This window comes from Amia ocellicauda, chromosome 7 (genome assembly GCF_036373705.1).
Source record: "Amia ocellicauda isolate fAmiCal2 chromosome 7, fAmiCal2.hap1, whole genome shotgun sequence".
Lineage (NCBI taxonomy): Eukaryota > Metazoa > Chordata > Actinopteri > Amiiformes > Amiidae > Amia > Amia ocellicauda.
The window spans coordinates 10,205,048-10,230,179 of NC_089856.1; the positions used below are offsets into that span (position 1 = coordinate 10,205,048).

The 25,132-nt window shown below is 44.2% G+C and overlaps 3 protein-coding genes across 5 annotated transcripts in view; 2 read left to right on the forward strand and 1 right to left on the reverse strand.

The window, feature by feature from the left end:
* Positions 1–7,922, forward strand: part of col2a1b (collagen, type II, alpha 1b) — a 50,635-nt gene extending 42,713 nt beyond the window's left edge. For both annotated transcript variants that reach the window (XM_066708297.1, XM_066708298.1), the window contains 10 exons: positions 300–353; positions 1,293–1,400; positions 1,760–1,813; positions 2,366–2,473; positions 3,263–3,316; positions 3,789–3,896; positions 4,301–4,589; positions 4,907–5,094; positions 5,247–5,489; positions 5,831–7,922. In XM_066708297.1, coding sequence (XP_066564394.1) covers positions 300–353; positions 1,293–1,400; positions 1,760–1,813; positions 2,366–2,473; positions 3,263–3,316; positions 3,789–3,896; positions 4,301–4,589; positions 4,907–5,094; positions 5,247–5,489; positions 5,831–5,977 — 1,353 coding nt within the window. In that variant the 3' untranslated portion in view covers positions 5,978–7,922. The remainder of the gene's footprint in view (positions 1–299; positions 354–1,292; positions 1,401–1,759; positions 1,814–2,365; positions 2,474–3,262; positions 3,317–3,788; positions 3,897–4,300; positions 4,590–4,906; positions 5,095–5,246; positions 5,490–5,830) is intronic.
* A 4,106-nt stretch (positions 7,923–12,028) lies between these two features.
* On the reverse strand, positions 12,029–14,014 carry bcdin3d (BCDIN3 domain containing). The gene is made up of 2 exons (XM_066708301.1): positions 13,820–14,014; positions 12,029–13,322 (listed from the first exon to the last, which is right to left on the reverse strand). Exons 1-2 carry the CDS (start codon positions 14,012–14,014, stop codon positions 12,720–12,722), a joined length of 798 nt encoding a protein of 265 aa, XP_066564398.1. The 3' UTR covers positions 12,029–12,719.
* Positions 14,015–14,767: 753 nt separating this feature from the next.
* LOC136752742 (NACHT, LRR and PYD domains-containing protein 12) lies at positions 14,768–21,997 on the forward strand. Of its 2 annotated transcripts, none has more exons than XM_066708299.1 (10): positions 14,768–14,879; positions 15,038–15,119; positions 15,709–17,359; positions 17,709–17,882; positions 19,265–19,438; positions 19,795–19,968; positions 20,329–20,502; positions 20,781–20,954; positions 21,178–21,345; positions 21,793–21,997. In XM_066708299.1, exons 1-10 carry the CDS (start codon positions 14,871–14,873, stop codon positions 21,863–21,865), a joined length of 2,853 nt encoding a protein of 950 aa, XP_066564396.1. In that variant the 5' UTR covers positions 14,768–14,870; the 3' UTR covers positions 21,866–21,997. The 2 variants fall into 2 exon arrangements, with proteins under 2 accessions (XP_066564396.1, XP_066564397.1); XM_066708300.1 differs by having other exon boundaries at positions 14,851–14,879; positions 15,625–17,359.
* Positions 21,998–25,132: the final 3,135 nt, after the last annotated feature.

The window sequence follows — 25,132 nt, forward strand, 5'->3', positions numbered from 1 at the left end:
AAGACTATAAAAGTAGCTAAAGACTATAAAATGACTATAGCAATATACACTGAACTATAGCTGTATACAATAATTGTAACAATACATTTTATAGCTGTACACAGTATACACAAATGTAGCTACATTAATTGACTGTGCACTGAATTAGCCATGTACTGACCAAAATTGTTATTATTATCTATATACAATGGATGTGAATGTGAACAGTGAATGTTGTGTACTATACAAAGCCATAGATGCAGCATATAAAAGTTGGTCTGAGGTGTTATTTAACCAGTGTTCACTGTGTCATTGTTCAGGGCAACCCCGGATCTGATGGTCCTCCTGGCAGAGATGGTGCAACTGGTGTTAAGGTAGGCTATCCCAGAATCCTTTGCCACAGAACTGTTATGGAGGACACCCACAGAGCACTGAACTAACAACAACAACAACAACAACAACAACAACAACAACAACAACAACAACAACAACAACAACAACAACAGCTGACTACTAAGGTCCATGTGGTTTGCTTATATCCTACAGGAAGGAAATCGCCCACTTAATTTGCCAAGCCCTCATTTATTTTGATAATGAAAAAAAGGCCCAACATCGGCTCTCTTCTCCCATTGACTGAATTTAAAAAGCGGAGAATTCCTTTCCTGAGTCAGTAGGTAGCCCACAGAAAGTTCTACACTTGCATGGCATGGGTTTTTGCCAAAGATAGGGTGCAGTGCACAACAAAAGACTAGAGGTGCGCACCTTGAATATAAATAAGGTGTAGATGTAAAATGCTAAACCACCAGTGGCTCACCGCATCTTGAAGGCTGCCCAGGAGTGTGCAGAGGTGATAAGTGTGTTTCAGTCAGCCCTAGCTAACTACCTGACACAGGTGTTCATTTTGATTGGTCTGATATGTCTAATGATCTCATTTGGTTGAGACCTAACCTGGAATATAAACAAACGAAGGGAAGAATAGCTAGTCCTACCTAACAAAACATCCTGCAACCTCCGGCTGTTCAGATTTCTCTTAATTTAGTGGAGAACATTAATTGTGACACATGTTTGATAGCTGTGGCCTGACAAATATCAATATTATAGGGTTTCTCCAGGTACTGTAAAAATCTGTATGATGTAGAGATGTTCAACCAAAAAACAAGACCAAGCACAAACAGAACAACATACAGTACAAGACACAATGTAGCCTAATGCAGCACCACTGCAGCCTCCAGTGGATTGTGCTTTGACTAGAATTAAAGAGAAAGTGCTTGTGGTATGATATGTGACTTGGTGATGTGTCCCCCCCCCTACAGGGTGAACGTGGTAACACAGGCCCAGTTGGTGCCCCTGGAGCTCCCGGTGCCCCTGGTTCCCCCGGACCCGTCGGCCCAACGGGAAAACAAGGAGACAGAGGAGAGGCTGTGAGTAGCCGTTGTTATGCCCTCTAATCCGTTCGGTGTCAGTGCCCCCTGCGATAGCCTCCTAGGGCAGTGAGGGGCCGGGGCTGTTGTTACCAGCCCTTGCAATACAGTGTTTGTCTGTTAAACAAATGCATTACTTATCTCCTGTGCAGAAAAATAAGACAATCTAAAACATAATGTGTAGTCCTGTTTGTGGTACCACCTAGCTGTAGCTGTAGTATGTGCAGCTGACGAATAGTAGTCCAGGAGCAGGATTACTAATGTAGTAACAGGCTGTGTGTACGTGTGTTTGTGTACATGTGCATACGTGCACTAGTGTGACTGTTCTGAGCAGCAGCTGTCTTCCCTGTTTCCTGTAGGGCGCACAAGGACCTGCTGGACCCTCCGGACCTGCAGGCGCCAGAGGCATGGCTGTGAGTGTCCGATCCTCTGCATGCACCCTCTGCCCAGCTCCGTCTCACTCCCCAGCACACTGTAGGCTGAAACACTGAATCTCTTAAATGAGCATCCTGAGAGACCTAGGTGACACGTCTGTCATTGTGTCACCTTACAATTAGGAATCAAAAGCAGTGTGAATTTAGCGCTGATAAAAGCCAAATGAATATCACACAGGTGTTCCGCACATCAGTTACTGCTCTCATACTACCTGTATTATGACAATCTGTAATAGTTGACATATATTTTGCACCAGACCCTAATATAAATAACTATCAGTACATCTGCCTGGTTTTGACTTCACATTAGCAGCTCATTAGCACAGACATGGATTAGCTACTGCCCTACCTAGTATAACAGTGGGTAGTCAAAGGCTAGTCCACCAATCTTATCAAAGCTATCAAGTGATCCAAGTCATGTCTTCTGTGATATAAAATGACCTGAATGGCATTACAGTGCTGGACTGCTGTGCGCTGCTCTGCTCAGTGTGATTGCAGGAAAGGTCACTGGCTGCTGTTTGTTCCTCACAGGGACCCCAAGGACCACGTGGTGACAAGGGTGAAGCTGGTGAGGTTGGAGAGAGAGGTCAGAAGGGTCACAGAGGCTTCACTGGTCTGCAGGGTCTGCCCGGACCTCCCGTAAGTACCCAGTATATGTCTTTACACACAAACACACCCTGCTCCCATCTTCCGTGCACCCAGTACGTGCTGCCGACTCCCAGACACCATGAGTGTCTCATGTGATCAGATGGGGGTCACATGATATATATAATACTATTCATACTTATACGCACTTGTGGACTGGGTCATAATTGGTCGGCTTGATCGCATAGATTGTCATCGAGGGTCTGTATGTCAATGTCTTGGACAAACCCTAGAGTGTGACCTTGTTCAGAAGTCTATTGGTTTTATCTGGAAAAATCACCCATGTGAAAACATGCACATGTAGTGGTGAAAGAGCCTTATAAGTGTGATTCACTCTCCTGTTCACTTTACAGCATATTCAATGTTTCTGAAGGAACTAAATAACACATATTGCAAAGCATTTTTCTTATACCTGTTCTCAGTTTGAAGTTTAATGTTCTGATTGTGCAATTGTTTAATGAAAGATATATATTTATTACTAAGATGTGCCTGTGAACAGTTTTTTTGGCTTAAGGCACCTACCTGATTAACAAAAATCAAAAACAAATCAACTCCTAGATGTAATGACTGCAGAAAACTCTATGGCTTACCTACACTCATACTCAACTCTCTGTTGATGCAACATGTGCTTTTCTTAAAAGTTCCCATCATTAAAGGTTGTTCTTCCCTGGATGAATGGACAGTTATGAAGTTTGAGTCAGCTAGCTGGGTTGCTGGACTAGCTGTTGGAGTTGTGTGGGTGTTCTGCTGTTTCCACAGTGCTCTTCTGCTCTTTCCCTGTAGGGCACTGCTGGTGATCAAGGAGCTGCTGGTCCTGCTGGTCCCAGTGGTGCAAGAGTGAGTATCTGACTGTAACACACTATCCCCCCGAGCTCCAAGCTTCTGACATCGTATCTATCCTCTTAGGCACCTGTTGGATACTCTCACAGCCTCTGTGCTGTCCCAGTTAGACCCAGTGTTGACTACAATTTTGTAATTAGTCATTCGTATAATTGATCAGGTACACCATGGATGCTTAAATTTAAAAAAGAAAAGAAAAATAAGATACAAAATATTGCTTACTGGCCCATTGGTCATCATCTAAAACTAAGCAGAATGACTGTGTTAGAGATAGCTTCCAGACCCGAAAGAGTCACTGAACAAAGCCGGTTCTAAAGATGGACACTAAAGTGGATCCCTTTCAATGAGAGTCACTGATAAAACCACTGTATTCCCTGTTTGATAAGACAGAGCCAAACCAGCAGCCGGTGTGTAGATAGGTCATCCCATCAAGCTTGTTTCTAACTGTTGTCTGCTGTGCTTTCCCTAGGGACCCCCTGGCCCCGTCGGTCCCCATGGTAAGGATGGCTCCAATGGCCTGCCTGGACCCATTGGCCCCCCTGGACCTCGTGGACGTTCTGGAGAGACTGGTCCTGCTGTGAGTACCCCCCCACCCCCCTGAAAACCAGCAACATGCACACACCTCACAGCTACAAACCAGTGTTGGAATCCCAGTATCGAGAGCAGCCTCATACCTGCACTGCACATCCATTTAATATCCCCTCACCGTCCCTTAGCACACCAGTGACACCAGTGCTCTCTACTGCAATCCCGACGCCCTGATTACAAAAACCAAATCAACCTGCAAAGAAGTGAGCCTTCATGAAACCTGTGAAGGAGCTAAAGTTCAGAAACATTTCCAAATGCATTACATTCACAGCTCTGTTAGTATCAGCAGGAAGTAGAACAAACAATTGAAACAAACAAACACCTGAGAAACAAAGTCCAGGCAATTCCCTGTTTTTGACAGCCTTCCCCTCTCTCCCCCCTCTTCTTTCCCAGGGTCCTCCTGGTAACGCTGGACCCCCTGGGCCTCCTGGTCCCCCCGGCCCTGGCATCGACATGTCTGCGATCGCCGGCCTGTCCCAAATCGAGAAGGGCCCCGATCCCCTGCGCTACATGAGAGCTGACCAGGCTTCAACCTCCCTGAGGCAGCACGACGCTGAGGTGGATGCCACCCTCAAGGCGCTCAACAACCAGATCGAGAACATCCGCAGCCCTGAGGGCTCCAAGAAGAACCCCGCCCGCACCTGCAGAGACCTCAAACTGTGCCACCCCGACTGGAAGAGCGGTGAGAAAGACATCCTGCCCCCACCACCTTCCCAGCCACATGGCAGGAGAAAATATGGATCTGATGTAGAAGGAGGAGTAACTGCAAATCACCTCCAAATCACATCCCCTTAGCTTCTCTGTTATGTAGCTTTGTTGGTTCTCCAGAACCCTGCTGAGACAGTGAATAAGTTGTGATTGAAAGCCCAACATGTGGTCCTCAGCTACCAGTGCTAGATTGGAGACATCTACTAGTATCTTCACCTGCTCCAGCTGCTGTGCTCGGGATATGGCAGAAGAGGTGCTGAACCCTTTCTCTCTCCCTCTCTCTCTTTGCAGGAGACTACTGGATCGATCCTAACCAGGGCTGCACAATTGATGCCATCAAGGTATTCTGCAACATGGAGACTGGAGAGACCTGCGTCTACCCCAACCCTGACAGCATCCCACGCAAGAACTGGTGGTCGAGCAAGAGCAAGGACCGCAAACACGTCTGGTTCGGCAGCACGATGAACGGAGGATTCCACGTGAGTCTCCGAAACGGCTGAGTCCCACAGAGGTCCCATGCTGGTGGCTACTTGTTTTTGCCTCAGTGTCGCAGTAGTTGAAAAGAGGGGGCCAAACAATAAGCAGGTCCTGTATCCATCCGGCTTCTCACCGGCTCTGTCTCCCCCTACAGTTCAGCTATGGTGATGATAGCCTGGCACCCAACACCGCTAGCATCCAGATGACCTTCCTGAGGCTGCTGTCCACCGAGGCCTCCCAGAACCTCACCTACCACTGCAAGAACAGCATCGCCTACCTGGACCAGAGCAGCGGCAACCTGAAGAAGGCCGTGCTGCTGCAGGGTTCCAACGACGTGGAGATCAGGGCCGAGGGCAACAGCCGCTTTACATACAGTGTGATGGAGGACAGCTGCACGGTGAGTCTTGCCGCACACACAGTGCAGAGCACTGCGTAGGACAGTACGGCACAGTATAGCATAGCACTGCACGGTACAGTACAGCACAATGAGCGGGGGGCCAATATAGGGGGCTCTTTCACTGCTTTCAGGGGGAACTGATCATTCAGAAAAGATACTACTGCATTTAGATTCATCCTTATCAGTGTATTTATGCATCTTATGCTTTTATCCATGGATTCAAAAAAATGAATTGCATTTTAAATATACTAAGAAATATAAAAATGCTACATAATGCAAAGTTATGACTGAGTGGACCATATATCTAAATTCATTTCCTCTCCATTTCTTTCCCCCTACAGAAGCACACCGGCCGATGGGGCAAGACAGTAATCGAGTACAAATCACAGAAGACATCTCGTCTGCCCATTGTGGACATTGCCCCCATGGACATAGGAGGAGCAGATCAAGAATTCGGAGTCGATATTGGTCCAGTCTGCTTCTTGTAAAAAAACAAAAGAACTCAATTAAGAAATTAGAAACAAAACACACACTCAAAGAGAAAAATGAAAAAAAAATCAAACACCAATCTTTTTTTTTTTTTTATATATATATATAAACGGACTTTTTAAAAGTACTTTCCAGACGCTCCTAGGATCTCTGCACTGAATGGCGCCAACTCAGTCTCAAGCGTTCCCATCACTCCTTGACTGCTCATCCACACGTGCGCATTTTGGATACCCCAAGACCGCGGCCACAGGGCAGACTACCTAATAACGAAGGAAACGGAACGAGGATAAAGAGGGGAGAAAAAAGAAAACGGGAAAAAAAAAACTTGGTGTTATTTATTTATTGTCTTCCTATAAGATCTTTGGGGTCTAAGGTGTGTTATGAGAAGGTATAGCCCCCTCACACTATAAACCACCACCTCAGTAACCCCCTGCGCCCCCCCCTCCCTCTCTCACCCCCCACCCCCACCCCCAAACAAGAAAAATTTATATAACAATGGATGTAACAAGTGCAGGTGTTCCTACTATAAAATACCATCACAGTGTGTATCTGAAGAATTACTGTGTATTATAATAAAAAGAATGGTGCTATTGTTGTAAAAAAGTCTGCATTTTTTAACAACGATTTATATATATATATATATATATATATATATATACATATACATTTTAGAAAGTACATTTCGATCTGGGCCTTTTCTTTTTTCTCAGTGCGCTTTTTTTTCAACTGCCCAATATTTGCAAATCTTTTCAGCTTGTAAAGGAGAAAATTGGAATTACCCTGATTAGCTTTCTTTTTTGAAGTTTTTTTTTTTGGTTGATTTTTTTTAAATATATATATAATTTTTTATTTTAAGCTACCTCACGCTAAAACAAATAATTAAAAAGGATACCTTGGTGCAGATGCTGAGCTCCTGAGGGTGGGTGAATCTGGAGCTTGGTGGGGTGTTAATCACTTGATCCCCCATCTTCAGAAGGTGCTACAAGTTCTAGTATTTGTGTTCTGCCAACCCCCCCCCCCTCCCCTCCCTCATCCACGTACCCTCATCCTGGCACTTTAGCCAGGGGTGATCTCAGACAATCACTTTTTACCAAGAAAAGGCACAGTGACCAGGTGTGAGAGTGTGTATGATTTTTTTTTTTATGGTTTAATTCATGTAAATTGGAAATAAAACAAACAACAATGAAGTTGCGTTTTTTAGTTTTTTGTTCTAAGTTCCAGAGTTAGGCATGCATGTGGAACAATTGGGGATTTTTTATTTTATTTTCCCCTTGGTACAGTTTTTCCTTTTTAATTCCATGAAAAAGAAGAAGAAAGAAAACTTGCTTCCATGCCATGCTTTGGTGTCCTTCGTGTGTGTGTGTGTGTGTGTGTGTGTGTGTGTGTGTGTGTGTGTGTGTACTACGAGAGGGGGGAAGAGAACAGACTTGCAGAGGTAGACAGTATTTTTTTGGGGGGGTGATACTTTTTTATTTTGGTTGTGTTTGTTGGAAAAATATAAGGAAAAAAAGCGGAAAATGAAATCCTGTACTTTGTATATGTAAAATAGATGTTTTTAAATATTTGCAATACTGGTTTTCAGCATGGTAGAGTAGGAATTGATACAGCTACCAACCATGACTGACAGTAATCTTGTGAATTGATTTTGTCACCCTGTACTTTTGTCCTTTTTTTCTTCTTCTTTGCACCCCTTTGACCCTTCCTCCTTAGCAATAAAAGGTAGAAGCTTTTCTATAAACAAAAAAGAGCCATGTTTCTTTGTTTAAAACTTCCTTTTATTTTTTTCCCTTTTTTGTTTTTTTTTGTTTTTGTTTTGTATTAATTTCCAACCTATGATGTAACCTTTGTTTGAATGATGTTAACCTTCACATGGGATAATTCATGACAGAAACGGGAGAAAAATCCAAGACAAATAAAAAAAATAATTAAAAAAATTACACACAAGGGGTTCTCTCCATTCCTGGTTCTTGTTGTTTAAACCAGACAGGGCCCGGTTCGGACCTCTGAAGCAATACATATGGGTTGGAGAAATGTGTGGACTCCTTTGGGTGGGGTTAGTATATTGGGGCATGTGAATGGCCTGAGATATTTTCAAAAAGAGGATTTTAAAGACTGGATCACTGTGTATCCACAGAGGGAGAGTATTTCACATGTTTTACAAAGCATGGTCATAATCAAGCCTATAAAGAAATAATAATCATATAATCCTTACACTCAAGGCGCTTTACATGTTAGGTGGTCCCACCTCCTTGAGAAGAATGCAGGTTTTCCTGCATTTCCACATCACTCCACCGCTGGCTCTTCAGGCATTGAACTCACAGTAACTTGAGCATATAAACTTTGATTGTATTGCTTATTTGAACGTTTGCCTTGCATTAGTTGATCCTGGAATTCCGGGGTAATTTTTATTCTGTCTCTTGCTGGTAGTAACTCCTGAGCAATCTTGATGTGGGCTGTCAACAGACAAATGTTGATATACACCTAGTGACACCTAGTCACTATTTTATTGCCCAGATTCCATAATTGGACATATAATCTTAACTCTTTCAAGCAAAGTACATTTTAGCCGAACTCTGATTCATTACACATCAGAATAAAACCAATTATTTTGCATGATTAATGTCAGGGCGCCAATACTGGCCAGCTCTCAACTATAAACCTATTCCACCTGCTTTAAAGCCTTGATGGAAAGGCCCATCCCCCAGATCAAACCATTTTTGAAACATAAGGAATATAAGAAAACACTCAAACCAATACATACATTATCAGAAACGCAACACTTTAAATGCAATTAACAAAACAAAAACGAATTAACCTCATGTGCCAAATACAAATGCAAACAAATGTACTTTTCAAACAAAGAAAACATCTTAGACCCCCCTCCCTCTTAAGAACACTATGGTCTGAAAAAAGACCCTCAAGAAAGAGGGCCTCTGTAATAGCCTCCCCAACATTCAAGCAGTTCAAGTCCAGTGAATAACTTGAAATGGTACAAAGGTAAGCGGTAAACTGCCAGAGGTTAAAACAAAAAAGTTTAGATTACCAAAAACTGAAAAATAATGCGTCTCATTCAGATCACAGATCACCCAGTTTTGATCAGATTTATTTGCAAATAGTCTTGTTTTGTTCAGAACAACCTAATGATTTGATTTGATTTGATATTATATCAAACACAGAGACTTCAAATTTAATTATGTAAAATCGTTGTGTATTAGTACACTGTAAACAGAGTTTTCCTTCTTGACATTTTGAGCTCTCCACGGGTGTGTGTTGCTTCTACCAAAACGTAGGTGTTCTTGTTTTGATCAGTAGACTGTCTGGTTCCAGAATATGTCATAATTGTCAATATTTTCAGAGATGTTGTATTCCTACTCAGACCAAGTATCCCCCCACCCCACCATTTCAGATATTGGGGGGGGGGATAGAAACCAGTTTTGTCAGATCAGAGAATGCTTCACATCATAGAAAGCTGAGAGTCTCAGCTTTCATGGGATACCAAACATTTGGTAAACAACACAACAGTGAAGAGTACACATGGGATTAAACAGAAGCACACGGATTTGGTACCAGAGGGGTTTGTCAGATTAAGGGGTTACATTTTGTTAATTTGCAATTGTTTATTTGTTCTATGCTTTAATTTCAGAGTACTTTGAGACATTAAACTGCATACATTTGAATAAAAACTGGAAGAATTGAGGTGTTCTAAAACTTTTGACCGGTAGTGTATCTTTTTTAAAGTGTAACCATAAAGGTTAAAATTGTGAGAAGACGGGGTGCCAAATATGTCAGTGTATTGTCTGTAATATTTGGCACCCCTAAGAGAAAACTGGGGGAGCTAAATATTTCCATATACAGTGGGGGAAAAAAGTATTTGATCCCCTGCTGATTTTGTACATTTGCCCACTGACAAAGAAATGATCAGTCTATAATTTTAATGGTAGGTGTATTTTAACAGTGAGAGACAGAATAACAACAACAAAATCCAGAAAAACGCATTTCAAAAAAGTAAAAAATTGATTTGCATGTTAATGAGGGAAATAAACATTTGACCCCTTCGACTTAGTACTTGGTGGCAAAACCCTTGTTGGCAATCACAGAGGTCAGACGTTTCTTGTAGTTGGCCACCAGGTTTGCACACATCTCAGGAGGGATTTGGTCCCACTCCTCTTTGCAGATCCTCTCCAAGTCATTAAGGTTTCGAGGCTGACGTTTGGCAACTCGAACCTTCAGCTCCCTCCACAGATTTTCTATGGGATTAAGGTCGGAGACTGGCTAGGCCACTCCAGGACCTTAATGTGCTTCTTCTTGAGCCACTCCTTTGTTGCCTTGGCTGTGTGTTTTGGGTCATTGTCATGCTGGAATACCCATCCACGACCCATTTTCAATGCCCTGGCTGAGGGATGGAGGTTCTCACCCAAGATTTGACGGTACATGGCCCCGTCCATCGTCCCTTTGATGTGGTGCAGTTGTCCTGTCCCCTTAGCAGAAAAACACCCCCAAAGCATAATATTTCCACCTCCATGTTTGACGGTGGGGATGGTGTTCTTGGGGTCATTCCTCCTCCTCCAAACACGGCGAGTTGAGTTGATGCCAAAGAGCTTGATTTTGGTCTCATCTGACCACAACACTTTCACCCAGTTCTCCTCTGAATCATTCAGATGTTAATTGGCAAATAAAAACATTCAACATTTTAATTCTTGTGATTAATTTTTTTTTAAATCAATTACTAAAATCACTTAAAAAAAATTAAAATCTCAAAGTGATTAAAGACCGAGGGAGACTGACAGTTATTTTGTGTTTCTTCCATTTGCGAATAATCGCAACAACTGTTGTCACCTTCTCACCAAGCTGCTTGGCGATGGTCTTGTAGCCCATTCCAGCCTTGTGTAGGTCTACAATCTTGTCCCTGACATCCTTGGACAGCTCTTTGGTCTTGGCCATGGTGGAGAGTTTGGAATCTGATTGATTGATTGCTTCTGTGGACAGGTGTCTTTTATACAGGTAACGAGCTGAGATTAGGAGCAGTCCCTTTAAGAGAGTGCTCCTAATCGCAGCTCGTTACCTGTATAAAAGACACCTGGGAGCCAGAAATCTTGCTGATTGATAGGGGATCAAATACTTATTTCCCTCATTAACATGCAAATCAATGTATAACTTTTTTGAAATGCATTTTTCTGGATTTTGTTGTTGTTATTCTGTCTCTCACTGTTAAAATACACCTACCATTAAAATTATAGACTGATCATTTCTTTGTCAGTGGGCAAACGTACAAAATCAGCAGGGGATCAAATACTTTTTTCCCTCACTGTACCTGCTGTACTATTTGGCACCCCCTGTCTTCTCAAGGAGGTGGGACCACCTGACATGTAAAGTGCCTTGAGTATCGTTGAGCCGATTGTTAACATGCATTTTAAGGAATTGCTGTTTTTAGGGTGAAAATAAATACGGTGAATAATGAACTTGAAAATGTAATGTAAGAATTGCTTTTGTATATTGTATGTTAGTGTTTAAAAATCATAAACCGCCTTGGATAAAGGCATCTAGTATAATAAAAAGCAATTGGCATTGTTAAGGAGCCATGCTTACTGAAGAGAGTCTTTGTATTTTGAGTAGTGTCACGTCTAATCGTACAGAGGAGCAGGCTAGGTATACGTGGATGGTATAATTTGTGTACAAATGTAAGAATTGCAATAAGAAACGTGTTATAATGTAGGCCTACATTAATTAATTAAATCAGATTATATTGCAACAGTGTAACATTTCATCAGTACGTGCTCTGTTGCCCCGTGACTGAGTGATCAGGAGTTTAACATGGAAGGAAAAGAAATGCAGTTCTGGGGTAAACACTTGACTTGTTGAACGTTTGTCTCTGTATATGACTTATAGGGCTGTTCTGTGTCTGTCCTGCAATTAACATCGCATCACAGCTCTGAACTACAGCAGCTGGCCAGATCTGAAATGGCTCTCTAATACCGGCACTGCACCAGCTAAACCCAAACCAGTCCCATCCTTGGGAACCCCAATATCTACAGAAAGCACAGCAATCGGAATATGATGGCAAAAACAATTTTTATTGTAATAGTTAACATAAAAAGTGCTTACTCCTTTTAAGAAAACAAAGAAAGGTACAACTGGCATGCATTCATTCAGCGTCCCGATTTGTTCCACCCAAGAGAGGTTTCTCCAATAAACATTGTTACTTAATTCAGGGTTATTCAAAGGCTTACAGACAGCATCCAGGTGTTTGTAGGACAAAGATGTCTGGACTACAATGGACACAGTTGCTTGACATTGGATTCCCACCACACAAGTGTATGTATGCTGAACACATTATTTAGTTTTCATGCAAAGCCACTGAAGTCTACCGTTAGGAAACCTCCCTCCAGCAAAAGATGAAAGGACTCTGGAATTCTCTGGAAAATAAATGAAGATTGTTGACCCTGCAAGCCCAGCCGATCAACAGGAAAGCCAGTAAGGCAGTGTGAGTGGTCAAGGAGGAGCACTACAGTCTCAGCTTCAGTTGTGTTTCCACACATTATTCCCTTTAAAATAAGGGCACAGCACTCATTTAAAAGGTGCTGCTGTGATGGTTTGATGTAAAGAGACATCCACAAAATAATGAATTACTTCCCATTCTTTTTCTTATGTCATGCGCAGCACATCAACAGAGGATGTGTAAAGTACACGTTGCGTCTGTATAAGTCAGACCTGTATAAGGTGGTGTGTAGTATAACTTGGGCCTTACGAAGAACCGCCACCCTCAGTAGATGAGATTCCATCCTCTCCCCCTGCAGGGCGCCTCCTGAACAGCAGCAGTCTCCGGTCCCAGGCCGTGCTGCCTAGGCTGCGGACCAGCTCCATGCCACAGCTCTGCTCCAGGTGTTTTGTGGCCTGTACTGCCATGTCCCCGCGGATCCCCAAATCCTTGAAATGCTCGAAGTCCCTGCGGCCCAGCTTGCGGAAGCGCCGCGCGGCCGACCTGTAGCACTTCCAGGGCTGGGCCTCCAGCAGCAGGTGGCGGCAGAGAGTGGCCAGCCGGGAGAGCAGGTCGAGCAGGGCCTGATCGCCGTGATTCAGGTGCACCCACATGGTCACCGCCAGGCAGGAGCCGAGGTCGAAGGAGCAACGCCCGAAGCGGCTCAGGTATCCCCCCAGCTGGGCGCGGCAGGCCTGCTCCTGGGTGATGTCAAGGGAGATGAAGTTCACAGTCTGGGGGAAGGGGTTAGCCTGCTGTGCTCTCTGGATCAGCACCTCGTCCAGGTCACAGCCCAGCATGTACAGCTGAGGGTCCCCGGCGCCCTCCATGTGCCCAATTAGGTGCCTGTACAGTGCCACACTTAAATCCTGCCATTTAGTGGGAGCAAAGACAAATTAACAACACAGCTCAGTTCTTATTTTCTTATTGGCGCGTGGAGGAGTCAGTACATTTACAAACTAATACAGGTGAATATTAAAGTCCAATACATCTTTCAGTGGTTTACAATGGGGTCCTTGTGTTCAGCAGACTTAAAATAAGTCATTAAGAACAGAAAATATATAAATAAATGCAAATCATCATAATAGTCCATGCAGATATGATCATCAATATGCTGTGAGGAACAGAACGGTATACAGCAAACTGAGAGCTACTGATGCATCAGATCACTACAAAATTGTGGGGGAAGCATAATGGCAAACCTCTGCAAAATAAATGTGCATAACAGAACAGTAAAACAGTTACATGTTGCATGTGTGGATACTGTGACAGGCTGTGCAGCTCACTCGCACACGCTGGAGCGCAGCCCGTCACCCAGCTGCGCAGACTGCAGGCGCAGGGACACAATGCACTGTGACTCACTCACCCCGGAATTGCATCCCACGTCGAGCGTCAATATGGGCCCGCTGGCTGCGGCGCTGTAGCCCAGATCCTGGAGCAGTGTGGCCGGTATGAGGCTCAAGCGGTTCTCCGGAGGGTTGAAATCATAATAGTTTATAAAATTCCCGTAAGGAGCCGCTCCTGGATCATCCGCCGCTCCCTCACCTATGGAGGCGGCCATCTTTGTCCGGCTTCTTAACCGTTCCGTGTAGAAACACGATTCCTCTGTGCGCAGGACACTCGGCCCGCTTCTAACAAATGGCAGACAGTGAGAGAGACGGAATTTGCGCTGTTTCAGTAGTAATTGAAAATAACATGTCGTGTAGATAATTAATGTAGGGAAAAACAACATTATTCCACACCATACGTGAATGATATTTAACACGTGTCACAGGACGCTTTTCAGTTACTTCCTGAAACTTCAGATGCAAATTTAAATTAATGAATTGTGCTTTCTATAAAGGAAAAATAAGCCGTTACAGTAAGCCTGAAATCTGGCTCCCTAATTTTATACACGCAAACCCGATCAGACGTAAGAAGCGCCACATCTGGCAGCCTTAGTTAGACAGAGACTTCAGTGCCCAGTAAACTCCCCCATTAGTTTCGTGGGTATGCTTTCTTAAAGAAGCTATACTACTTAACACAAAATGTGTGAATAAAGGTTTCATGTACTGCCACAATAAATGCATAAATACAGTGTATACATCGTGCTATTCATAATGTCTCGGATCGGACCGGCGCTATGGCACTCAGCAGGGCTGTAAGGGAAACAGGGCGGGTGGATTTACAGCTATACTTACCAAGTTTGTATGTGCAAATTATGCAGCTTCAAGTTATTTTCCTGTTGACAAAACCAATCCGTACTCGAGGAAATGCAGTATCGCACAGTTGGTATGTTAGAGAAGTTAAAACGAATCTGGCAACACTTCTAGATTACATCAGAGGAAATTGCTTCAATTCGTCTGTGTTTGTTTTTCTGGGAAGAATAACGTTGCTCTTCAGATCCGCGGAGCCACCAACTGTCTCTGTTGGGTTCAATGTCACAGGTAACTTTTTTGTTTTTTAAATAACTTTCCGTTATATGAATTTGATGTCTAGGATATTACAATAGGGGGCGGACTGTAAAATGTGCATTTGAACTTAACGTGGTCTGATGAACTTGACACGGGTGCTGCATTTTTTCATGCTCTTTTCATCTGTCCAGGAATCCCAAAAGCCTGCATCAGCGATGGCACAGCGGCCAATACCTTTAGATGACCCCTGCAGTCAGTGTCAGGCGCCGAACAGTAAGATATGGCACTTTATACTACATATTACGCAATTAACTGCATTTTATTTTTGCTCTGTTTCTAATGTTTTATCTAAGTTCACCCAACAATATTTGGCAGATGAAGCGAATTGTCATTACAGCTGGGGTAAATATATTTTCTGTTACCTGTATTACAGTATACAGACAATCTAAGAAAACATGCAAACTGAGATTATGCACACAAATCTGTAAATGTACCTCTCCACTGCCACCTCCAATTAATCTATGCCTTTCATCTATAACCATGCAATGCATTAAAAAGGGCACCTTCTCTTTCACCTTGTGATTCATGGATTTAAATTACGTAATAAAGATTCTTGGGCAAGGCAAAGCAAACAACTGAAAATACTTTGGGATACACAGGCACCGTCTCTCGGCTTTTGGTTTCTTTTGCCTCAGTTTATAAATCTGTCTGCCTCACCCCATTGAAATGTTGAAATGCATGTCTTAAATGGCCATATTTCTGTTTTTCTTTGCATCAGTGCTTGCGACATCGGAAATAATGCTGCGGCTTCCAACTCTTGAACTCTAGCTAGCATCACTGATATCTTTTTGCCTGTTGGCAGGGCTCCAGATGCTGCACAAAGCTGCACTAAGGGACTGCAGCAAAACCCCCAGTGACCAATATAGCCTGGGGGAGCAGTCTCCCAGAGAGGTGGTCTGTGCCAACCAGTATATAGATCTAATGGTCCTGTCACAGGACTCCCCAACCGAACTGGGCACACTTGCCACTGGGAAAGCACACTTAGAGTTTAAGAAGGATGAGGAGAACATGGAGCTGGATTCGGTTGGTGTGGAGCATTTCTTCAGCAAGGATTTGGAGCAACAACACAACCCCAAGATTGTAGTGGCTGTTGGTGTGGCAGGAGTAGGCAAAACCACAGTTGTTCAAAAACTGACTTATGACTGGGCTTCTGGGAGGCATTATGGCAGCTTTGCTTTTGTGTTCCCCTTCGAGTTCCGGAAGCTTAACCTGATCGAGGAAGAGATGTCCCTCGCCACCCTCGTGATAAAGCAGCACGCGCACCTTGTCCAGGACGCTGTCAGGGAGGCCCTGCAGAGCCCCGAATCAGTATTGTTCCTATTGGACGGCCTGGACCAGTACCATCACGGGCTGGATTTCACAAAGACGCAGCTCTGCTCGGACCCAGAGAAGGTCATTCCCATGCCCCAGTTGGTCGCCAGCCTGATGTCTGGAATACTACTGAAAGGAAGTTCGGTTCTCGTCACCACTAGACCGACAGCCGCCCTGGTGTCTTTGAGGGAGGTCCAGGTTGATCGGTATCTTGAGATCTTTGGTTTCCACAATCATCACAGGAAGGCCTACTTTGACCGGTTCTTTGAGGACACTAGACTTGCAGACGAAGCTTTTCGGCACATAGAGAAGAATGACTTCCTCTCCACCTTGTGCTACAACCCCTCCTTCTGCTGGATCATCTGCTGTGCGCTGAAGGTGCATTTCAGTGCAGGAGAATGCCCTCCAGAGACTTTGACCCATGTGCTGGCCAGCTTCACCACCAGCCTCCTCCTGTCCAAGGGAGAACCTGCACCAAGGGATCTCATCCTCAGACTGGGGAAGATGGCTGTACATGGGATACGCAACGGGACAGGAGTAGTCTCGAAGGAGGAGATGGCCACCTTTGATATCCAGCCGTGTCACACCTCTCCGGTCCTTTCAACTTTCTTACACACAGAAGGAGGCGCTCTGTGCCGAACAGCATCATTTGTCCACCCTACGATACAGGAGTTCTTGGCCGCTTGCTCATTTTTTCTCCATCCATCTGTGAATATGGAAGAGCTGCTAGAAAAGCCACAGGAATTTCTCGACGTCTTCCTGGTAGGTCTTTCCACGCCTCTGGTGAGGAAGCCACTGGAGACAATCCTGGGAGAGTTTGAGCGCGAGCCACTCCAGAAGACCCAGAATTGGCTCAAGCAGACAACCCAGCAAGCAATGCAGGCCTGGGACAAGGATGAGCATCTCCGCTGCTTCCACCTGCTGTACCATAGCCAAAGCGAGAGTTTAATCAGAGAGGTATTTCAAAAGCCAGTCCACATAAACGCTTCATATGCCACGCTGAGCCTTCTGGACTGCACTAGCATTGCGTACGTCGTGAGCAGCTGCGGCAATGTGGAAAAACTGCAGCTAATGGGTACCAGCCTGACGGAGGCCATGACCAGTCGGCTCACGCTGGCATTCAGCTGCTCCGAGAAAATCGGGTGAGTGGTCAGCTCCTGGCATCGGTAAGGGCAGGAATTCTACTAGTGTGTGGAACAGGCTTTGGTATCAAATTATCCCAGTGGCTTACTAGGCCTTTTGGTCTATACTCCTCATACTTACTAGATGCCCTTTTACATTTTTCCAGATTAAAAATGGGCGTTGCATTATTTCTCATTTCATAAAACGTTGCCGTCGTTTACAATTTGTAGGTCAGTTTGTTGGGGGTTATTTTTACAGCATGGTAATTATTTGAGTTTCTGTGTATGTCACTGATTAACTAAGATATCACAGGGAAATTGAGCCACTGTGGATCTACTGTTATTTTCCCCCGCTGTGACTGTTCTGCAGGCTGGCGCAATGCCGTCTGCCAGGGGAGTCCTGCGCCCACCTGGCCTCAGCCCTCAGCAGCGGAAAGACCAAGCACCTGGAACTGACGTACAACAGGGACTGCCTGGGGGACACTGGGGCCAAGCTACTGTGTGCAGGACTGAGGGATCCCAACTGCAAGTTACACACACTGCTGTGGGTATACACTTTAATTATTACAATCATTGATTTTGAGTTTCTGAATACTTTTGCAAGGCATTATATATATATATTATATACACACCTATACACACACAAACCCACTGTATAGGGCTGGGCGATATGACTTAAAAATAATATCTCGTTATTTTTTAGAAGTTTGGGCGATACACGATATATATCTCGATATTTCTTGTTTTTATCCAATCAAGCCACAAAATAAGACCTATGACATTCAAAGTATTTCGTTAAGCCTCCAATAAGCAAAACTAACAAATACTACATGCAGGCTGTCATGGTAAATATATGAAGAATGAAACACATTACAGGGCAAGTGTTGTGTGATTACTATTACGTGTGTTATGTTGTTATGGGATATATATACATAAGTTTAAATATAGCTGGCGTTAAATGCGGGTGCCTTATCCCAGGGATTTTATATAGAACAATTATCCGGTCAAGGAAGGACAGCAGCTCCCGTCTAAAAACAGTCCATATTTACCGATGTCTCAAAAATTATTTTTTAGAGAAAAAGTGAACATTATAATGCTTACGTGTTTCCACTTATCTTCCTCAGAGCACATATATACATATACACACATTGTGATTTACTGTCACATAACAACAATAACACCAGTAATAGTGATCACGCAACACATGCGCTGTAAAGGTACAGATTCAGGCAGATTTAGCACAGCCGGGTCTATAGTGGCGCATCTGCTGGACAGAGACATTTCTCCTCCGACTGTCGCGTCTCGATTCTACTTACAAGTACAGCACGTTGTTAATACAAAATAGTTATAATAATAATAATAATAATAATAATAATAATAATAATAATAATATTGAACCACTTCACCATCTTAATAAAAAGGACATTATACTTTCTGCATGTGTTTGCATTGCTTTCCAATTCATTAAAATGCAAACAAACGTTTATTAATTTTATACAAATGATATCAGTCTAAATTAGCGGGGGTGGGGGGTGCCTGCAGACAGCGGGGCGCAACGTGTGCGCTTGCGCATTAAAGAATCTCTTGGTTGTGTTGGTTATTGTGTGTCAGTTCTCTCTCCTCATGTCTGTTTGTGTTTCTGATGCACATCTTTTGCCGCATCCAGCACGTGTGGAAGAACCGGAAAGAACGCAAAGCGTCCTAATGACGAAAAATACTGCCGTAAAGATTGCAATTTGCGATATAGCATAATATGAAACGATAGACGTTTTTATATCGTCATACGATATATATCGTCATATCGCACAGCCCTACCACTGTATATGGAAAGAGGTTGGGGGGGACCTCATCTGCAAACTATACACACAGTACTGCTTCAACATTTCAGATGTCAAAATCAATATTGAGTGTGAGTGTCCTCTGCAGGCTGGGCAGCTGTGGCCTGTCAGAGCAGAGCGGTGAGGACCTGGCCTCTGCCCTCAGCGCCGCCTCCTCCGAGCTGCGAGAGCTGGAGCTAAGGGGCAACGCACTGCAGGACCAGGGGGTCATACGGCTCAGCGCAGGACTCAGTAGCCCCAACTGCAAACTCCAGTCCCTCAGGTACTTGCAGTCTGCCTGGTGCAGCGCCAACACAATGCAACACACCAGTTCACAAGCAGGGTGCCAGTGGTTATATAGGCTTGTACAGACACGTTTTATCGCACTTGCACATTGACAAATGCAATGCTCAGCAGAAAACTGAGAAAGTGTGGGAACTGACTGTTGCAAACATGTACTTCTCTACTTGATAATGACATGGGTTTTACAGGCACCTAAAGAAGAGATAGGAACCATTTATTGCATTATCAGCATTGAGGGATGTTAAGCAATTGAGATGTTAGAAGGTGAATGTGGAGAGTGTGAACAGTGCTCCTTTAGCAGTGCTGTAACCTCTGTCCTTGACCATCTCTGTACAGTCTGGACCACTGTGAGCTGACAGCAGACTTTGGAGAGCACCTGGCGTCAGCCCTGCGTTCAGCCCACTCGGCTGTGAGAACACTGCAGCTCAGGAACAACGAGCTGGGGGACAGCGGCTTTCAGGGGCTCACTGCGGCGCTGCAGGATCCCAACTGCAAGCTGGAGCAACTATTGTAAGACAATGCACTGTGTAGTTTTTTTTTTTTTTAAGGCTGCAGTTGAAGTTTTGGTGTTAACACAGGCCCACGGAAACCAGAACTGATATATTCTCTCTCTAAGCCCCATAATTCACCAACACTCAATATCTTTAATCAGATATTCATCTGGACCGAATGAAACCTGTGGCCCTACCCATGAATTGTAAATGATGAGCTTACCGATCACATTTTGATTTCTAAGCGGTAGAAAAAGGCTTCTGACAATAGATTAAAATGCGATCGGATGCGGGTCTTTGAGAGACACAGTTTTGTTTCCGTTTAGCCCCATGTCAAGTATGGTTAAGGGTGTCTCAATGGCCATCTTTCACTCCGCAGTGTGAACGACTGCTCACTGACGACGGCGTCCTGCGCGGGGCTGGCCAGGGCCTTGCGCTCACAGGCATGCCGGCTGACAGAGTTGGACCTGTCTGTCAACGATCTGTACGACCAGGGGGTGGCCCAGCTCTGTGGCGCACTCAAACACCGCGGTTGCAAACTGGAAAAGCTCAGGTCAGCGAGCCGTACACCACTGCATTACGGGTGACGGGTTGTGCAGGTTTTTCATATGTCTCTTTAAATCCCCATGCTTACAGCCCACAGACAGAACTCGAGTGGTTCAGTATATAATTTACCGACTGAGAAGGCAGCCACAGCTCCTGATCTGACCTGGGGAGTTTTCGGGAGTAGGGCTCAGGAATGCGAGAAATATGTGCCACCGCCGAGGAGAGAGCAGATGGAAAGGGTGCCACTTGGTGTGTGACGTGACGCTCTGTGCGCTCCACCCCCAGGCTCGCCCGGTGTGAGCTGACCAGTGGCTGCTGTGAGGACCTGGCTTTGGTGCTGCGCTACAGGAGCTCCAGGCTGAGGGAACTGGAGCTCGGCGTGAACCCACTGAAGGATGAGGGAGTGAAGGTGCTGTGGGGGGCTCTGAAGGACCACCGATGCAAACTGGAGCACCTCGGGTAGGCTTACTGTACTAACTGGCTTTTCAGTGTTGCGATTTTACCTGTTAGTCGGGAAATGTCCTGCCTTGTTGGGATTCTTTATTTGTCACATCTCAGCTTCATTATGAAGTGGTTTATAAAAAACTTTGTCCAATCATTGTAGGAAATATTTACATACATAAAATGAAAAAAGGAATTTGCAATTCATTGTTGTTTCCAATGGCGGGTCTCATTTTGTCAGCGTGGAGCTGGCCAGCCTGACCGATGCCTGCGTTGACGAGCTGACCGCCGCCCTGCGGGTGAACCGCTCTCTGAAGTACATCGAGCTGAAGAACAACAACCTGACGGACGCCTCCATCCCCGAGATCCTCAAGGTGTTCCAGGACAGCCCCACGCTCCAGAAAATCAAGTGAGTGTAGTTGTTTGCACCATAGCTGCCACAGAGGTACGACCTCTTCACATAAGATCAATATTTATTTTAAACTTTGGATTTTTGGGGTGTTTTCAATCTTTGGTAAATCCTGGCAGAACCGTAACATTGCCGCTAGAGGACTATTTGAAGAAGCCGAGTTAGGGTGCGATTGTGGGACCCACAGCATCCTGGGTGACCTATGAGATGAGACTGGGGGACATACATGTCTGAGACCTAAATCAAATTACACAATGTTCTAGACCAAATGCAATGCTTACAATGTGTTGATTAAAATTAAAAGCTGCCCTTTCTTTATTAGGTGCTGGCAAGAGAAGAGACATGTCATTTTTGGGAGGCCTAAAAGTGAATTTGAGCTCAATAATTAGGACCCTTTCTTTATTAGATGATATTTGTCATGCTTTGTGTGTATGTGCATCTCTACAGTGTACGCTACAACAACTTCAGCGAAGAGGCTCTGATGATGCTGGACGAATGCGACCGAGAGATTGAATACTGAGGCTGGAGAATCAACCTCAGGAGGCCACAAGCAACAGACAGAAAAGGATGGGGAGGAGAAAACAGGTGGATTTCTGAGGGCTATCGCTTTGTTATACTGGAGAAACTGGGATTAAAGTTACTGTTTCTCAGATGTTTTCTTTTGCACCTGTGGTTTTTTTTTTTCTTCGGTTGCATCATCTAGCAAAGAGGCAAATTTTCATACTGTAGAGCTCGGCAATTAACAAATCTGCTTTCCCTTTCCTCACAGTGACACTGCAGTACAAGACTTAATTGTGCAATTATGTCAAAATTGCAGCATTTGCCCTCAACATTATGACACTTGAATTAAGGAATTTGGTTCCTTAAAGCTATGCAACACTTCAACTTAAAACAAATAAAAAACAGCACTATCTTGCACTGCACATTTATTTCTTACACACAATGCCGTTTCCTGAAAAGTATACAAGACTTCAAAGTATGTGTCTGGAATTGCTACAGGTGCCACTAAAGATAGCATCCTCATGACATCGTCAGGCAGGATAGGGTTGGTAAATTTGCACCACTGTAATGAAAAGGCTTGGAGGTAAATAAAAACGCTACATTGGCAAAAAGGTTTAAATTGAGTTTACACTGAGTTATTCCACACCGACCTTGACAAACCATTTCTCTATGGACCTCATTTTGTGCACAGGGGCATTGTCATGCTGAAACAGGAAAGGGCCTCCCCAAACTACTGCCACAAATCGTCTAGAATGTCATTGTATGCTGTAGGGTTAAGATTTCCCTTCAGTGAAACTAAGGGACCAAGCCCAAACCATTATTCCTCCTCCACCAAACTGCCAGATGGTGAAGCGTGATTCATCACTCCAGAGAATGGAGAATGTTTCTACTGCACAGAGTCCAATGGTGGCGAGCTTTACACCACTCCAGTCGATACCTGGCATTGTGCATGGTGATCTTAGGCTTGTGCGGCTGCTCAGCCATGGAAACCCATTTCATGAAGCTCTCGATGAACAGTTCTTGTGCCGGTGTTGCTTCCAAAGGCAGGACAGACGATTTGTACATGCTACGTGCTTCATCACTCGGCTGTAACATTCTGTGAGCTTGTGTGGCCTTTCCACTTCACAATAACAGCACTTACAGTTGACTCTAGCAGGGCAGAAATTTGACTAACTGACTTGTTGGAAAGGTCTTCAGTATGGCCCATTCTACTGCCAGTTTGTCTATGAAGATTGCATGGTTGTGAACTTGATTTTATATACCTGTCAGCAATGGGTGTGGCTGAAATAGCAGAATCCACTAATTAGAAGGGGTGTCCATATACTTTGTTGTTGCATATGTTGTGTACTACAAAAAAGTGGCCTAATGTCTCGGCGAATTGTGATAATCCAGGCTTTCCTTGTTTGTTTTTCTACTGTACACCCGTGAAGTGAAAGGGCTTGATCTCGATCATAACGAAAATCACTCACACGGCTTGGAACACAACAGTGATACACATTTGTTTATGGCACTTCCAGAACTGATACTTTCCGAGCCTCGTTTTCGCTGGGACTGTGAATAAGGTCCATTATGACTATAGTAATAATAAACTGTAGTTTGTGTAGTTTATTTACACTTACATGTTACAGAGGAGTTTTGTAATGGGGTGGGGGGTTAAAACTATTTATACATCATTGTGTTAGTGCTTGCATTTGAATGAGGAAATATGAAAAAAACTGAAGACATTTTAAAAGATCAATCAATATTTGTATTTAATAATTTTTATTAATAATAATAAGATTAAATAATTGGTCCCAGTAATCCTGTTGAAGCCAGGGGGACACTCAGCACTTGGCTTTCTTGTGCACTGGCTCCAGGATGACAGCAGATCTCTTGCGCCCCCCAGTGCAGAAGCTGTCCTCCCTCATGTTGGTGGGGGTGGCCTTGGCCAGGCTGCAGGGTCTCTGTTAGGGGCTTCAGGTCGGGAATGAGGGCAGCAGTCTGTGTACAACCTTCCTCCAGCTGTGTCTCCTCCACCTGGGACGACACACAGCGCTGAGAAAGAGACACACCTGCGATACCACTGATCAACACTGCCCATCTTTCACTGCCCCACCGTCCCAGGTGGAGGAGACGCGGCTGGAGGAGGGCTGTACACAGACTGCTGCCCTTGTTCCCGAACTGAAGCCCCTAACAGAGACCCTGCAGCCTGGCCAAGGCCACCCCCCCAGCCCCACCAACATGAGGGAGGACAGCTTCTCCACTGGGGGGTGCAAGAGATCATCTGTCATCCTGGAGCCAGAGCACAAGAAAACCAAGTGCTCAGTGTCTGGCACGTTACAACCCTTTCAGGGTTGTTGGCATTTATCAGTGCTGGGCGATACCAAATTAAGGCATGACATGTAAATGCTTAGCTTAAAATGGATGTGTACAAACTGATTTTTTCCTGGTAGAGCAGAACCGGACTTCAGAAAATAAGCGTTGTCACATGGTCCAAAACAAATCAAACAAGTAAAACAATTATTCCAAAACAAAAAGGTCCTTTATTTCTCTAAGCAAAGCTAGTATTCTGTTTCTCTTTAAAATGTACCTCACCAGCTGCTTCAATTAAATCGTACACACAGGTAGAGCACTGCATCGAACAAATCTACCAGGCCAGCAACCCCAGTACACCGCACTGAAGCCGCAGCCTGTCGGATCTCGGTGGTTCCTGGACCCATAGGCGGTATTTTCCCCCTCAGGACCAGGATTTCCAAAATCAATGCCAGAGTACTGCTGCAGTGTTGGGGTATTGCACATGAGATTTTAAACCCAAGTCCTCAAACATTAACCAAGACACTATACGATAGTGTCCCCCTGGCTACAGCATGATTACTGGGACCAATTATTTAGTCTTATTATTATTAATAATCAATTATTTAATAATCTTTCAATACGAATATTGATTGATCTTTTAAAATGTCTTCAGTTTTTTCATATTTCCTCATTCAAAAACAATAGCACTAATGCATTGCTGTATACTTAGATCTAACACCCTGTCCCATTACAAAACTCGTTTGTAACGTGCAAGTGTAAATAAACTACACAGAATACAGCTGATTATTAATAGCCGGAAATGAGAACTGAAGACACGAAGTTTGGTTCCAAGTGGCACACAAATGAGCCCTTACAATATACATGTCGTCTTTACGTAGAGATCAATATTAAAGCAGATCAGCGGTAAATATTTCAGTTGTGTATTGTAATCCTAAAAAGTAAAATGAACTATATGTAAGATACCAATGAAAACTCTTTACAAAACGGTAAC